This window comes from Labrus mixtus, chromosome 21 (genome assembly GCF_963584025.1).
Source record: "Labrus mixtus chromosome 21, fLabMix1.1, whole genome shotgun sequence".
NCBI classification, from domain to species: domain Eukaryota; kingdom Metazoa; phylum Chordata; class Actinopteri; order Labriformes; family Labridae; genus Labrus; species Labrus mixtus.
In genome coordinates this window covers 7,533,716-7,550,293 of record NC_083632.1, presented here as the reverse complement: position 1 = coordinate 7,550,293, position 16,578 = coordinate 7,533,716, and the positions used below count along the sequence as shown (strand labels likewise).

The 16,578-nt window shown below is 41.4% G+C and overlaps 1 protein-coding gene across 2 annotated transcripts in view; it reads left to right on the top strand.

Moving 5' to 3' along the window:
- dock1 (dedicator of cytokinesis 1) overlaps positions 1 to 16,578 on the top strand; it is a 201,838-nt gene that overhangs the window by 20,946 nt on the left and 164,314 nt on the right. Inside the window, exons 2-12 of one of the 2 annotated variants that reach the window (XM_061028646.1) lie at positions 4,591 to 4,674; positions 4,968 to 5,008; positions 5,158 to 5,213; positions 6,670 to 6,766; positions 7,029 to 7,177; positions 7,810 to 7,945; positions 10,391 to 10,548; positions 11,571 to 11,652; positions 12,236 to 12,371; positions 14,181 to 14,253; positions 16,214 to 16,293. In XM_061028646.1, the coding sequence (XP_060884629.1) occupies positions 4,591 to 4,674; positions 4,968 to 5,008; positions 5,158 to 5,213; positions 6,670 to 6,766; positions 7,029 to 7,177; positions 7,810 to 7,945; positions 10,391 to 10,548; positions 11,571 to 11,652; positions 12,236 to 12,371; positions 14,181 to 14,253; positions 16,214 to 16,293 (1,092 nt within the window). Of the gene's footprint in view, positions 1 to 4,590; positions 4,675 to 4,967; positions 5,009 to 5,157; positions 5,214 to 6,669; positions 6,767 to 7,028; positions 7,178 to 7,809; positions 7,946 to 10,390; positions 10,549 to 11,570; positions 11,653 to 12,235; positions 12,372 to 14,180; positions 14,254 to 16,153; positions 16,294 to 16,578 lie in introns of both variants that reach the window. The other variant, XM_061028645.1, reaches the window with a different exon arrangement.

The window sequence follows — 16,578 nt, the reverse complement described above, 5'->3', positions numbered from 1 at the left end:
TTATGTGTGGTAATGAGCCCCTGGCAAATGATGCCTCTGTTTATCACGTTTGGAGAAAATCGTTTGCATGCTGTTCTCCGGTGCGAATGTGGTTCACTTCCTCTTCGTCCTCTTCCTCTGATGGGTTCTCTCCCCCTCGCTGCTCCTGAATTGACATCAGTTGTGTTCTTGGGTATGCAAATCCACGTTTATGTGCAATCAGAGCTGCCATCCAACCCCCACATGACCAGAGTCGCAATGGATTCTCGTGTAGAATTGCACCATCATTGTCAGGATTGTGTTTGATGGCTGTCATTTACTCAGCATCTTCCCAGGGTGCGGTTAGGGTTCATTTAGAGATTTTCCCCCATGCTCTCTGAGCTCCCATTAGTTTGAAATGAGACCTAGTTCCATTGGCAGGGATCACAGGGGCAGCCTTCATTTTTCCGATGAAATATGATGCTTTGTGTCTCTAATCAGAGCTGTTTGTTCGGGCTGATCCCTCTCAGCACCTTCCGTTTGGAGAACACGCTGAGTCAGCCGGACCTGTGACCCAGTTCCAAACAAACACACAAATGCAGCAGTCGACGGCTTTGCAGACTTTTCTGGCTGCTCTTAATGATGCTTTAATGGAGCGCAGGCTGCTCTGTGATGGTTGCACACAGATTGATCCCACCTCCCTTTGATTGTTTTGTTGCTTTCTCCCCCTGTAGGGAACCTTTTGTAAGCCAGTGTGGTACCACCAAATTCATTTCCTGGGTTCTTCTTTTGTTCCATTGTCAGCCCTTACATGGCTCATGTTCTGGTATATTCGCCGGGCTCATCAGATTGTTCTGGTAATTGAAAAATGCAGGCACGTGTGTACGCACGTACACTTTGATAACAAAACAACAAAAGGCTGAACGAAACAGGCTAAACATGGCTTTTCTTTTTAATCCAGTAAAAACTGAATTGGTCGTTGGCTGACTTGCATGCTTTTCTTGCTGAACATCATGATACAGACTCTCAGAGTGGAAGAGGGATTGGGTAACTGCATGGTCCTTGCTCAGCTGTACATTCAAATGTTTCTACTATTTGTGGTCTGCGAGGGTCTCCTCCTTCACCCACTACCTCTTCCTCTTTGGGTTTTGCATATGTTGTCATTACTTTGTAGACATTTCCTCTTTTCCAAATTACAAACCTTTACACTTGCATGCGATGGACAGCTCATTCAGCTGTGGCCTCTTTCTTTCTGATGTTGCTCTTAATTATCTCGTCTAATACCAGATTTCCCTGACCTGACACATGCTGTACTGCTAACTGAAAGTCTGATATCAGAGCCTCTGATTAGGCTGTAATGTCACATAAACTACGGCTTTATTGAACTTCTTTGCTCTATCAGAAATCCAACTGAGAATCCAACCAGTATAGGATAAAGGCTGTTTCTGCAGTGCACCGGTAAACCTTTTGCCTGACGCCTACCCTGCGGCAGCAGTTTCAGGCATTACTAATATCATTATCAAAACAATCACTCTTGTCACTGATGGTCTTATTTGCTTTTGTAGATCACAAAGAGGCATCAGTATTAATTTCATTATTTTTCATAACCAGTTAAAAAACTTCTCACAGGACCTTTTCACAATCCGTGTGCAGACCTCTGTCTGCCCAGCTGTGATTCTCGGCTACACGTGCAGCAGACAGTGCTCAGAGGAGAAGGATATAGATCACCGCTCGGCTGGACAAACTCAGTTTCCAAACGACTAAAGTGTTGTTTTCTGCATAAAGTGTTCTGCAAAAAGGTTTTTGGATTAGAAAAACATACACACCGATACAGACATGCATCAGAAAACTAGAATCAGATTGGCCGGGCTCTCATCCAAATGGTTCTCTATCGGTAACTTAAACACTGACATTGACCTCGCTTACAGCCTGATTAAAACCTGCATGATTTTTGGTTGATGCCTGCGCACAGTGCTACAGTGAGGGCAGAGCCATGAGCCGGATCTCCGTCTCCAGGGCTGGAAGAGAGCCTCTGAAAGCACCATGGCAACAGCAGACGTCCCCGTATGATGTCTTCTTATTTGTTATGATTTAGCTGCTAGTTTGCTTATTAATATTGGTGATTTTGTGTCCAGTTTTTGTGTGTGTGTGTGAGAGTGCAGGAGCATTTTTACCGGTGTTAGTTGCAAAAGCGACCTCTGAGTTCTTTGTTCCTGATATGTGTCCACCATAACAACTTTAGAGCTAAACTGTACCAGAATGAAAAAGAACAGAAACTGTTGTTGTGCGCCACCTGACATTGTAATGAAACATAATCGGCCTCTCCGATGGCAGGTGATTGTGGGAGAAAACACTGGATTCATGTAATGTGCCGGCAGAGCGCTGTGAAGGCTCCATTGCCCGCGACGAGGGTTTTTTTTAATTAAGCCATCATTCACCACTGGAAACCTCTTGTTGAAGCTGCCCTGCATGCATTCCCACAGCAGGACATGCATACACACTCACTGGTGTCTTTTCTGCCTGCAGGTGTCCTCTTAACACAGCCACCGGTCATGCTGTCAGAGTATTGGCTGTGTGTGTGTGTGTGTGTGTACACAGGGGTCTTGTAGTTTAGACAGGTGTCGGTCATGGCTGGTTTAACATCTTCATATTGTTCACCTCCCTCTGAATGAGAGAACATGTGTCATCAGTCAGGATTTCATTGTTGTTTCTAATATGACCTTGAGATGTTGATGAAGCTTCGACAACGCATTGGATGATGAGAGAACAGCCTCCATTATAATAATAATAATAATTTATCCTTTATTAATCCCACGAGGGGAAATTCAATTTTACATTCTGTCTAATGAACATGCTACACACACATGCACAAACAGGATCCTATGGACATGCATTAATGGAGAGGTCTCAGGGTGAGGGGGCAGCCCACAGCGAGCGCTCAAGGGTACCTAGGCAGTGTTCAGGAAGTGGACTGGCACCTCTCCAGCTATCAGACCAATTTCCGAATTTGGTCCATGCCGGGACTTGAACCGGTGACCCTCCAATTCCCAACCCAAGTCCCTACAGACTGAGCTACTGCCGCCTGTACTTGTAGATCTACAAGGAAAGAGAGGAAAGTACATTGTTGAGCGTATCAGAAAATCATTATCGTGTGATTCTGGTTTCTGATTAGAGTTTCTACTTTTGCAAAGTGATTCAGGTTTTCTAACCCAGTCGTTTTCTCTGTTTTTCTGTGTTCTTGAAGGAAATTGCTGACTCTGCTGAACACATTTTAATCACATTTAGAGGTTGTTGTTTTTTCCATTATTTTTTTTTGCAGCATATACCTAGATATCTTTTTTTTTTTTTTCTTTTTGGGGCCCTTTTTGCCTGTATTTGATAGGACAGCCAAAAAAGAGACAGGAAATGTTGTGAAGAGAGAGGGGGACTACATGCAGCAAAGGGCAGAGGTCGTTTTCGAACCCACAGCCGCTGATACAAGGACTTTAGCCACTGTACATTGGGTGCGCGAAATAACCGCTAGGCTATCGGCGCTCTATCCCCAGATATTTTTAAGATTGAACTTTTCTTAATGTCTTATTTAGAGGTGGGCCCCTAAATAAGAAAACGGACACCAAAATTTAAAAAATACATTCTGCACTTTATCTTTTCAAATATCATCTATTGATTATCACAGAATCGCTGTAATCATTGAATTATCACTAATGTGGGACTCGTGTCGTGACTTGTTGTCGAGTCATGTTATGTGCTATCGTATCGCTTTGTAACGCATTCCCACTCCTAGTCCGATTGATTCCTTTTCATTTAGCAAACAAAATGTGTTTTTTGTATAATGGTCCCAAAAACCAAAGAAACCGTATCTGTTCTATACATACTTGTTTGTCTTATTTGAGAAAACTCATTCAATTCTGTAACACTGCAATTAGCGATGCACCGATTGGTAAAATCAGGGCCGATACCGATAAATAACAATCTAGCCGATTGCAGATTCCGCCCTTTGTTTCATGACTCCTTTTGGTGTTACTCCCGCAAGTCAACATTTTGTCTCATGTTTGACAGTGAAAACAAGTCAATTTATTCAAAAGGTGACTTCATCTGTTCTCTGATCCAGTAGTTAGCTATATTAGATGTCAACTGTAAATTGATATGGCACAACAAACAAACATCGGCTAATACAACCTTATTTGCAGATGTGCCGATGTCTGTCAACAGGGCCGATATCGGCGCTACCGATGTTGAGCCGATGCGTCGGTGCATCCCTACCTGCAATATTTTATTATCTCTTCGTCTTTTTTTGCTGTAATTTTGAGGAGATTTGTTTTCCTCTGGCATTATTGCCGTTTTGGCGTTCCTTGGTTTCCTTCTAGTGGGTGGCAGAAATGTGTTGATATTACAGCCTTGACAGTGCCAGGCCCAGCCGTCACACAGTGTCAGACTGCGTGGGTGGACATCCTGTGGATGTGTGATGCCTCTTCTACACATTGCAGTGCCACACAATTAGCACCACGAGGGAGCCAAACACTTTATTGCCTTTCCCCCCCCCCCCCCCCTCTCCCCCCTCTGTTATATCTCCTCCTCCTCCTCCTCCTCCTCCTCCTCCTCATCTTATTCTCCTCTCTCCTCGTTCTGCAGCAATCTATAACTACGATGCCCGGGGAGAGGAGGAGCTGTCGCTGCAGATTGGAGACACAGTGCACATACTTGAGACATATGAAGGTGAGAACATGGGTACTAATGACACGCACGATCAAAGCTGATGTCGGACATGATCTTCCTGTCATCACTCGTCCTGCTTGTGTCTTGTCAAATGTTTGTACACTTGTTCAATAAAAGTGAAAATCTTTATGATGCTGTAAATGAAGGCAGTAGCAGCTCTGCCCTCCTCAGTAAGGCGTGTTTTTACAGCTTTTATTATGAATAGATAAATAGAAGTTAACTTCAGAGCAGGGTTTTATTCTTCTTCTGTCCAATTGACTTCACACATTTGACACCATTATGTTCTCCATCAGATTGGTACAGAGGCCATAGGCTAAGAAGAAGATCCAAAAAGGTGAGTGACTAATAAACAGGTTTTACACACTCATAAACAAGCTACAAGGCATTTGTTTTCGGTTCTCACACATTTAGTTGTGCATGTTTATAAATGTTGTTTCATTTAAATCACGAGGTTGTTTGCATTGTGATCTCTTCCTCTTCCAGGGCATATTTCCTGCCTGCTACATTCACCTGAAAGAGGCCACGGTCGAGGGCAATGGGTCAGTGCTTCTTCACTTTTGCTTTCGATTAGCACTCGCACGTTTTTTGAATTGATGTTCTTCTCAGTATCACATTGTGAATGTGTATCGTAGGTCAACTAACACAGGTCATATGGCGCAGTTATTTTGGTTACTCCGCAGAGACTATTACTGCAGATTCCGAGAAGACTTGATGCTGACCAAAGGAATTAAATTAAAATGAATTGATGAGCTTATTGTGATGTAATGTAAATATCTAATAGGATACATTCTGACGTGTTTTAAAGGAATGGACAAAATCCTACATCACTGTGACATATTTGCCTGGCAAACCCTTTCTGCCTGTTATTCCTCCCCAGTAAACCTCCTTAGAGCCCGACCGATTTATCAGACAGCCGATATCATCCGTCAAGCATACCCAGTGACTATCTGTATCGGCTCATTTTATCACAGATATGTGCTGATATTACTAGATGTATTCACCAGTCAAATAGCATTTCATTTGAGTATCGTTATATTACACTAGCAGTTATCTTTCACCAGCAGAGGGCGCTATATGGATTACAACAAGCATCATCACTCTCCAGAGTGTGAAGCAGTGATGCATGTACATGCACAGAGACCATAATGTCTTCATTAAAAATGTTTACCACTCTCCAAAATATCGATGTCCATATCGGTTAGGCCCTAAACCTCCCATCTCAGGAAGTTCTGGAGGAGGAGCTGATTAGATTGTTGTGGTCAGATGTCAAAAGCGAAGGCCACAGTGACCTCACTCATTTAGACTTGTTGGCAGAGGAATACATACAAACTAGGCTATGATTCTAGTTTTCATAAGCTTGAGAAGTGCTTCTAACTTTATACAGTCACAACATTAATTATAAATCTGTATTAGGAAGAATATGGTTATTACGATGGGGGTGAAAATCCATTTGAGCTTAGTTAGGACAGAATCACACATCAAATAGAAAAACAAATAGTTCTAAAGTTTGTCTTCCCAAAAGATCTTCTGACCTACTGAGGAGTTTGTATTTATTTTTTGGCTTTAAAAAAAGAACAGAATTAAAGTTGTTGTTTTTTTTTTTTTTTAACACACAGCCTCACAGATACAGACGGCCTGAAGGTTGTTGAAGTGGAAAGATCTGCACTTGATAGGATTTGACAAGTGTGTTTGTTTTTGCACAACTTTGTGCCACTGTTTTGTTTTTATCTATCTTCTTTGATTTCACTTGCAAAACACGCACACAAAAAAGGGATAAACCCCGAAAACTTCAAAGTCCTTAAAATCAACCCAGAACATGGAGGAAGGCTTTAAAAAAAAAATAATCACAACTTAATGATGCGATCAAAGAAGTAAATAGATGATAAGAATGATGAATTATTAACAAGCACCATACAGTGTTTGATTCTGACAGCGTCTCAGTGTGGAGAGTAAATGGCAGAAAGGTCAACAAAACATTTTTCATTTTCTTTGCAGACAAAAGGAGACGGTTATTCCCACAGAGCTGCCCTTGGTTACGGAGGTCACTACCACACTGCGGGAGTGGGCTACAATATGGAGGGACTTATATGTGGTGAGAAATCCTTTACACACAGACACTCCTACATATACATTCATGTCATGTATGGTTTTGAGCAGAGAAGGCAATACATCAATGTCAGAAAGGCGACAAAAATAAACACTAAAAAGAGTGAAGAACTTTGCCTCCCTTCACTGTCCTGTACCTGCAGGTGTTTGCATGTGTGTCCTGCAGGACTGAACCGCCCCGGAAGTCTTAATCGTCCTCCAGTTTCTCAGCTGTACACATGTTCATCTGTCTGTTTTCCACCTCCCAGGGGGACAAACGTGAGATGTTCAACTCTGTCCGCGACATGATCTACGACCTGATCGAGTGGCGTTCACAGATCCTGTCCGGCACCCTCCCGCAGGACGAGCTCGCTGAGCTCAAACAGAGAGTCACCTCCAAGATAGACTACGGCAACAAGTGAGGAACAACTCTTTAGAGGCTCTTATCCGTGTCGTGTCCTTCCCTTCCTTCCACAGCTAGTATCTATGCGGTAAAGAAAAAGACTCTTGTTGGATTAGGTCAGTCAATAGAAAAAGACAGGTCATCACTTAGCTCGACGACAAACCGGAGGGATTCTACTCCAGGAAGCTGTACTGTATTCCATCATGAAATGACAGCTTGTGCTTTGTCTGCGGTGAAGATCTGTTAAAAAAAAAAAAAGAAAATTGTGAAGCTCCATTCTTCTCCTGTGATGAAACTTTGAACCTCTGGCCAGGTAGAGAAATGGGTTTTGCCTCTGCAGACGCAGGGAGTGATGAGGTGATGAAATACACTGACTGCATGTTGGCAGCACGCTGGGATCTGCACAGATTCCCTTCCAAGAAGAAAGAGTGGAATAGGAGCTTTGAAAAAAAAAAAAAATAGTAAGCTTTTGGGAAATGACATGATGAGGATGGAATGAGTAAGAGGGAATGGTGGCATTCAATCAGTGTCTGTTTTTCTCCTCATTTAGTTTATGTGAATACATTTATCTTGCATGGTATTGTGTATTGTGTGTGTTCTTCTTGACGCTGCTTTTACTCATTTACTCTCCCCCGTTTTGTTTAAAGGTACCTTGATCTGGATCTGGTGGTCAGAGACGACGATGGAAACATTCTGGACCCAGAGATCACCAGCACTGTCAGCCTGTTCAGAGCACACGAGGCGGCCTCCAAACAAATCGAGGATCGGATTCAAGAGGAGAAGGTACCACCACAGAAGATCTTCTAGTGTCTCTTATGAGTTTTAAACACCTACAATAAACCTGAAGTGAAGATGAGTAAAAGCACAGGAACACGCATGATGAGATCTGAACGCTGTCAGTTGTTGATCTCATACTTTCCATTTTTTTTTAAATCTCAACCTGAGTCAAATAGTTCCAGTTACATTATTTGCATTAGAGAAACGATTACTGCTCCCCAGACAAGAGAATTGTGTTAAATGACCCCTCATCTGTCTTCATTAGAAGCTGCTTCCCTCTGCTGTTGCTTTCACTCCAATCTACTGCACACAAATATAAATATTTTAAACCGTGCTCTTCTTGGGGTGTCATTGCAGATTGGTTGGTCTCCTACTTTGGTTGTGCCTTAAATATTTTAAGTACAGGATGGATTTCTTTGTACTCTTCAATTTTATATATTTTTATGTTACCAGGAATTTCCCATTGAGATATAAAGACAACAAAAGAATAAAGGTTTCGCACAAAGAACAAAAAGAAATGACATCAGACATTAAAATTATCAGCGCTAAGCAGTAAGTAATGTGTATACCCTGTTTAATTGATCTTTAGTCAAAGTTTTAAACTCATCCTCTAGTTTTAAAATCATCATTAAAATCATGCTCTGGTGTAAGGTGACGCTGTAGCTCGGACCAGGATGAAGGCGCAAAATCACTGAAAGCTTTTCTACCAAATACAGAGCGAGTTAAAGAAATTATACATTTACCTTCCAGGGACAATAAAGGTCTGAAGTGACACACATGAGTCCATGAGACCAAAGGTTAGAGCTACTGAGAGTTTGAAGGAGTCAGGAGAGAAGTAGGCACATCATGTAGGAAGGCCTTATAAAGACACATGTTCCAATGCTCCACCCTTCGGTTGTACCAGGAAGTTAAATCACACAAGACACAATGATGTGTGCAGGAAACCCGTGCCATAGACAAATCACAACACAGCATGGTACACTGAGTCCAACTTCTTCAATACAGAAGATGTAGCATGTATATAAAGATCATCTCACATAATTTCTGATAAAAATGTTGCTTGAATAAGGTTCTTATAACATACAAAATACAACCAGGATTTGCTTCTGAAGGAGAAACCCAATTGTTCCCTCAATTTTCTTTTTAGACAACCAATATGATGAGTGAATTACAGATTTTCTTCCAAGAAATAAAAAAGAGGTAGTTACGTATATGTTGGGATGCATCCAATCACCTCGTTCTCTTTGACCTGGAGATGCACATCATTTGAGTCTTTAATATGAGACATCATTTACAAAGATCTATCTGGACTATATGAACCGCTGCTTGTAGGTTGTTTTATTGCACCTGCAGAGGAACCACCCTTCATCTTTTTTTAAGATTTATTTTTTGGGCTTTTTGTGCCTTTTATTATTGTAGCGATAGGACAGTGAGGCCCATAAGTGATGATTGAGCAGCATTACTTTTGCACGAGCCTATATTTGATTTTGTTTGAAAAAGCCGCTGACTCTATCTTTAAATACTTCACTGTTTTTAAAAACTAAAAAAAAAAAAAAAAAAGCTTCCTCATGTAATTTACACAGTAGCACAAACTTTGAAGAGCCACTTGTGGGGTTTAAAAGGAACGATTAAATAAAGTTTTTTTTTTTTTTAAATCAAAATAGCACAAGTCTACAGAGAATATAACAATATCAACCAAGTATTTTTCATTGTTAGATTAACATCAGAAACCGATGTTTTACGATTTAGAATTGAGGGGATGTTGTTTGCTAAATGAAAGTACAGAAAAGGATCCTCCCCTGGTACACAAACAAGCTTGACAGCTGCTTCAGAAAGTCAGGAACTCAGCCACAGTCCCTGTCTATTTCTCTTGGCGTATCAGTAGCATACCTCACCTGAATGTCAGCTGGCAGCGTGTAGGAGTGCCAGACGCTAAGTGCCCTGCAGTTATGTGGTCTCATCTTGGGTGACCTTTTCATCCAGAAGTCTTTATTGCATATGCATGGGCAATAAGAAAGTGTCCAGGTCAGTGTGATAAATATTTATGATTTGGCACCAGCATATTTTTGAAGGGCATCCAGGGTGACACGCAATCAGTCCGCCTTTTTACTGCAGATGCACTTCTTGAGATCAAGTGACTGTAAAGGCTTTTTTATTCCAGCGTGGAATACATTAAAATGGATATCGATAGCTTTATAGACATTGTTAAATCTCACTTCTTAACTTGTTTAATATCCAGAAAGACACAGAGGCGATTGGCTGACATTCAATAATCCAAAGTGCAGTTGCCAGCCACACCTACGCACAGCATTTCTTTCTTCATACACCGATGTTGTTCCTCTCCTGGACTCATTGCTCAAATCAGGCAGGCCTGAGGTCGAGCTGAATGTGACTGAAAGCTGTGGAAGAATGCCCAATATTGAATTCAATATCTTTGTTTCCCTCCCACAGTCTCAGAAGCAGAATATTGATCTGACCAGGCAAGCAAAGTTCGCCTCCACACCGGCGTTCGCCCTCTTTGTGACTCTGAAGAATGTTGTGTGTAAGATCGGCGAGGACGCAGAGGTGCTCATGTCTCTCTACGACCCGGTCGATTCCAAGTTTATCAGGTACACCCGCAAGTGCTTATTTACTTCTCTCACATTCTGTGTTTCATTCTTTTCTTCTGTTTGCAAATAATTGAATGATTAATGTCCACTCTGTTGCAAGAGTAAAATATCTTTTTTGCAGCAGTCGACACTATGTTGGTTTTATTTGAATGAAGCTAGCACAGTGGAGATGGTTATAATCTATAGTCTATTTCTCAAAAACACGTCATGTTGCTATCTGTAAATCAAGAGATGATGAATCAGCATTTTTACCACACATGTGCAAGATTGAAACCAACCCCTCTTTGTACTAAGATTGTCAAAAAAACAACATAATTGTCGAAACCCTAACCCCATTCTGTAGCATCAAAAAGTGCCGAAGTTTAAAGAGATAGCAGCGCACACCAAACAACTTATAAAGATGTCCGTTCCTCCGCAAAATCCTGCAGTGCTGTGCTGGATCTTGTTTAGCCTTGATGCTGTCGCGCTTCTTCCTGTCCACTTTTGGATGTGTGTGTCTCTGTGCTCCGTCCTCCCTCACACCTGCAGCTCTCACACAGCTTCCACAACGCAGACTCTTCTCATTTACACATCGGGCAAATACAGACGTTTACTGAAGTCCCTTCTGGCGTCTCACAAACTTGGACTAGTTATTAGCGTCTAGTGCGAGGAGACAGTAATGTCACCTGGTTGCTGTGTTTCATTTAGCCCTGACCTGAGAAGTGTTGGCTGTGAGATAGGTACCGCTGCACAATGATTGACAGCCAGAAATATATGAACAGCAACGTATTAATAAAACCTGAAAACACAGACAGAGGGCAGGGTCTGTGCTGATGCCAACATCACTACACACTTCGTCCGGTTCATGAGTGATGAGTTTAATATTCCTAGTATGGTATCAGAATACTGCTTTCTTGAGCTTCCACAGCTTTAAAGGAAAAGATAGTATATGCCGTCTGTCATAATTTTTTTTTTCCAGTTTTATTATAAGGAATTGCTGAGACAGATCATATCAAATCATGCTTTCTCTGAATTGTTCACAGTGAAAACTATCTGGTGAAATGGTCAAGTTCAGGTCTGGTGAAGGACATAGACCAGCTTCATAACCTCCGAGCAGTCTTCACGGTGAGTTTGCTTGCCTGAATGTGTGACTCTGTGTTCGTGCATGTGTGTGTGTGTGTATGCGTGTTTGCTGGCCTGTGGTAGTCGACTGTTTATTCAGCCATGTTATGAGGCATGTGGGACCCTGTTTGCAGAGCCTGTATTTGTTGAGCTCTCTCAGAAAGAGCCTGGCTCGCTGTATGTATTTACCAAGGCAGTCACCTCTATCTAATGGAAGCCCAAGGGCAGAAGGGTCAGTGTGCACCCACTGGGAGCACTTTGCTGGTTCTGGATGGTATTGTCCACAGGAAATGAATTTGTAGACACAATCACAATTGTTGCAGAAGCAATTTGTGGTGAAGTTTGCCCTCAGCACAACCCCATCTTTACTCAAGAAAGTCCTTTTAATTGATCAGTTGTTGGTGTGCAGTCTAGCAAATCTGTTATGGATAAGGCCTTAAATCAATATTCATTTTCCCGGGGATATTTAACAAAAATTGTGCAATGTTGTTGTAATATTTTTTTGTTTAGCTCAAATATATATCATATTTGACTAAAGACGCTGCATGAGCTGTAAGTCATAACTTTGCTGTTTTTCGCTCATCAGGATTTGGGAAGTGAAGATCTTAAGAGGGAGAAGATCAGCTTTGTGTGTCAGATTGTAAGAGTCGGGCGCATGGAGCTTAGAGACAACAACACCAAGAAGCTGACATCAGGACTGAGAAGACCCTTTGGAGTTGCAGGTACATCAGATTACACAGAGACTCCTAGATAACCTTTTTTTTAATTTTATTTTCTTCAAAAACTGGAGCAAAGCTTGAGCTGTAATACTGTATACTTGTACACAGTTTCACTCATACATTTTATTTTTGGTGGCTCAGATCATACATGACTGCTTTGAATTATGTGCTCCCCTCTGTGACATCTCTGGAAAAAAAAAACCCAAAAAACAGTAATTTATCGTTGGTGTCCCACAGGCTTCTATTACAGGCCCAGTCTTTTTTAATCCATACATATGACCACTTGCCATAAAAACAAATTAAACTTGTTTTAAAGCCAAATTGGTGGCACCAAACTGTACATTTTTTATCCCCAGATTATTTAAGTCACATTGATGAGTTTCAATGATCATATGATATAATTGAGTGGACATCAAGCCATTTCTAAGAGCTCATAACACTTGGGGCACATTCAAAGACAGCTCAACAGTCTATGGACTTCCAGTCATTTGCAATAATATACGAGACCAGGTCTAATATTTGTTTTCTTTGATTCCAGCCTCTATTGTGAAGCTCATAATGGCAATTATATTCTTGTGATGTCAGGCAGTTTGGGCTACATCTTTGTGGAAAGATTGATCTATATATGTAACAATTATTATCTCAGAACTTCGAGGCCCTAAATCAAAACTCCTTTGTTCGCTTTACAATTCAAAGTAAGTCCTTGCCCAGATGAGTTCATATATTTGGCTTCAATTCAGAGATATCCAACTTGACGTAGAAAGAGAAATTGCAGCTTGATTTAACTCATGGTGGCAAGCTGCCAGGCGTATGGTAAACTAATTAGATTGGTTTTCTGCCCTCGGTTCTCCCAACAGAGAAAATGATACCCCTCATTCAGAGTCTTCTTTTCCTAGTGCCACTTCAGGAGATGGTAAACGACAGCCTGATTTAAGAGGGCTTATCGTTAGACATCATCGTCATCATTGCGGTTGCACACAGCGTGATGGAGAGCCTGATTTTTTTGTGATGTTCTCCTTTTGAGCCGCACAAAGAAAGGGTTTTACATGATTGACCTCTGAACTGTTGGGAATAAAAATCATGTTACTCACACAAATATTTGCTCTTTTGTAAGTCTTAACTCACTTCAGTTGGCTCAAATTCAGAAGTGTTGTTTCTTATTTTGGGTTTAATTTGCCAGCAATGAGTTTTTCTGGACAAGAGCCAATTAATTGGGGGTCGAAACACAAAGAACTGGTTCCAGATTAGGAACTGTCACATAAACCAGTGCTAGAACAGTGGAAAAGGGGTGTACTGTAAGTGCACTCTAGTCCATTTTTATGAAGTAGCTGGCTACCTCAGATTGGTGACATCATATCCTTTGCTGGTTCTAATTTGTTATCATCTCAAAAATATTTTTAATGCCTCTTCGTTCTATATAATGCAGAAGCACTTGTTTGAAAATGTGAACAGAATTAGAGTGGAGACTGAAAATCCGAGCTTTGCTGACCTTTTGGTTGAATTTTTTTTAAAATCACATGGATTTGGTTTGGTGTGATCAGAAGTGCGCTTTATCTGTACGGTACAACCACAGCCACCAATGATGTCACAGACTCCTTAAAAAACAGCAAAAGAAGATCTATTACTCTGGAAATCTGCAAAAACAAGACGTTCAGCCTGCCTTAATAAGTGCTCATTGAAGGAGCGCCAACATCTGCTGCTGTCACCCCCAGATGTCACCCTAAAAAGCAGCTATTTGTTTCTCTTTTGCAGCCATGATGTACTCTGCAGGCCTTGAGCATGTTTTAACCCTCTCTCCTTGTTTTTCCACAGTAATGGATGTCACTGACATCATAACGGGCAAAATGGACGACGAGGACAAACAGCACTTTATCCCATTTCAGCCGTAAGTGGATTGTTGGGCCGCACACACAATAAATCACACTTACACAAACAAGAGCATGGAGTTCCTTTAGACTGGGATGTTATAGCGTATCTGCTACCGTTGAACTCTTATGTTTATTTCCATTACACTGAGTATGTACAGTATGTTAAAGACTGAGCGGTTGCATTGTATGTTTTTTGTTTTTTTTTCAAAGTCGAGTCCTTGACACCTGATTAACAGAGGTTTAAAGAGTGAAGTGCTAGCCTTATTCCCCGCTGACTCAATTAAGGCAATCTCATTAACTGCTGCCATTCTCGTAGCACTGCGTACACAGCCAGAGTAACCTTTTCCTTAACGTGATTTCCTGCATAATTGGAAAAGCTTCAGATTCAGGCAGTTTAGCTGCTAGATCACCTCACTTAGAGGTTTTATCTGTGGGCGTAAATCAGTGAAATTAGTGTCTTCCAGTGTGAAGAGAAGAACAGGATCTACGAGGGGGGTTATTTATGTCCAAAGGGGTTGAATACTTGCCGTTGAATTTTTAACTGTTGAAGTTTTGAAATACAGTGGTCCCATAAGCCATTAGTTAAAGTGATTTCGAGGGGCAGCAGAGACGGGAAGCAAAGGAGCTGTGTAAGAAAGGTTTTGTATAATTGTGATATAATGCGGCTAGACTTTTGGCATCCAAAGAGAAATGGAAATGGCTTTCATAATGGACCAGAAAGATTGGAATCCTTCTGTAAAAAAAAAATGTTTTCTTCTTAATTCATTCAGATATTATACAGTAAAGAAAAAAAATAGCTGAAATGATAGATTTGTTTATTGACATTGACAGGAAGTCCAGCAGTGTCCAGCTGTTTTGTTTCAATCAGATCCGATTACATTCAGGCCCTGCTCCTGTTGTCCTACACTGTTTTGTCCTGTGATTAACCTCTATTGTTCATTTCTACTTCCGTGTTTGGATTGGTTTTGAATTAAAAGTTGGAGGCGTTTGAGACGGTTTGATTGACTGCAAAGAATGACCTACGAACCTTTACTGCCACTTCAAAGCTTACGTCACTGCTGTCTTCTCCTCCATGCTCTGTTTCTTCTTGTTGTTCAGAGACTTCTTATGAGACGCCGCATTTCTCTCACAGCTGTCACACATGTGCTTCTCAGATCACATCTGCTACTTTCTTTTGCTCTGTACGACACCTCGCTGCTCTTCATAATCAATCTGGAACTGTTTGCTAGGGCTGCACGATACATGGTTGCAATTTCCTGGTTATTGCGATATGAGGGAAAAGATTGTCAATGAGACAAACTGGTAAAAGAAAACAGGAGGCAGATTTTGTAAAAAACAAAACAAAAAAAAAAACGTACACATGTACAGTACTGCTTTGTCCACAGGGGGCACCAAAAACAAGTTTTCACAGGAGTTTTGTAATTTTAGCACTTTTCACTTTTACTCCATTACTTTTAAAGAGTTTCATCGCACTATGCATATTTTCTTTATGATTTGAATGTACTATATTGTGGTCTGCTTTCTCACTAAACCACAGTGGGTGTTTTTTGGTTAAGTCTGCCTACAGCCTTTTGTATTAGGTTTCCATCTTTAACAACATTTTCAGACTGGCTGTGGGCAGGTCAAGCTTCCCAATGCTACAGATGAGCTGTAAATGCTGACTGGGCATCATTTCCTAAAGATGATTTCTCTGTGTGTTTCCTTCATTACCCATCCTGCCTCACTGTTAACTGCTAACAAGCGGCTTTGTGTCTGTCACAATATTCGCATCACTTTCTGGTCTCTCTCTCTCTCTCTCTCTGTCTCACCCCACTCCCCTCCTCACAACGTCACCGCTCGTCCTCCTCCTCCTCCTCCTCCTCTGTCTCTGCCATCTCTTCTTCTCTGTTGTGTTCGCCTGTTGTGTGCATACTGCAGGCTAGCGTTGGATGATGCCATTCGACACAAGCAGCTGAACATCTCCCGTTTTTCACCCAGGGTGGCGGGGGAGAACGACTTCCTCCAGACTGTCATCAACAAAGTTATCACCGCCAAAGAGGTCAATCACAAGGGCCAAGGTACGGTGATAAAAAAATCAAACACAAGAACCAGGACAGAGGAGGGAACGCACCACAATACTGTCACATTTTTCAACACAGTTTATTTTCACTTATGCTATACAAGAGTTATACATATTCATATTCTAAAATCAACCAGGATCTAAAACAAATCTTCTGATGTGTTTGTGGATGTTATCAGACAGCTAGTTCTGCTAATATCCAGCAGTGTGCAAGTCAAAGAAAACTTGGCTAGATGTTTGTTCCTTGGCGGGGGGGAGCTCACTTTGATATATCTGATAATAT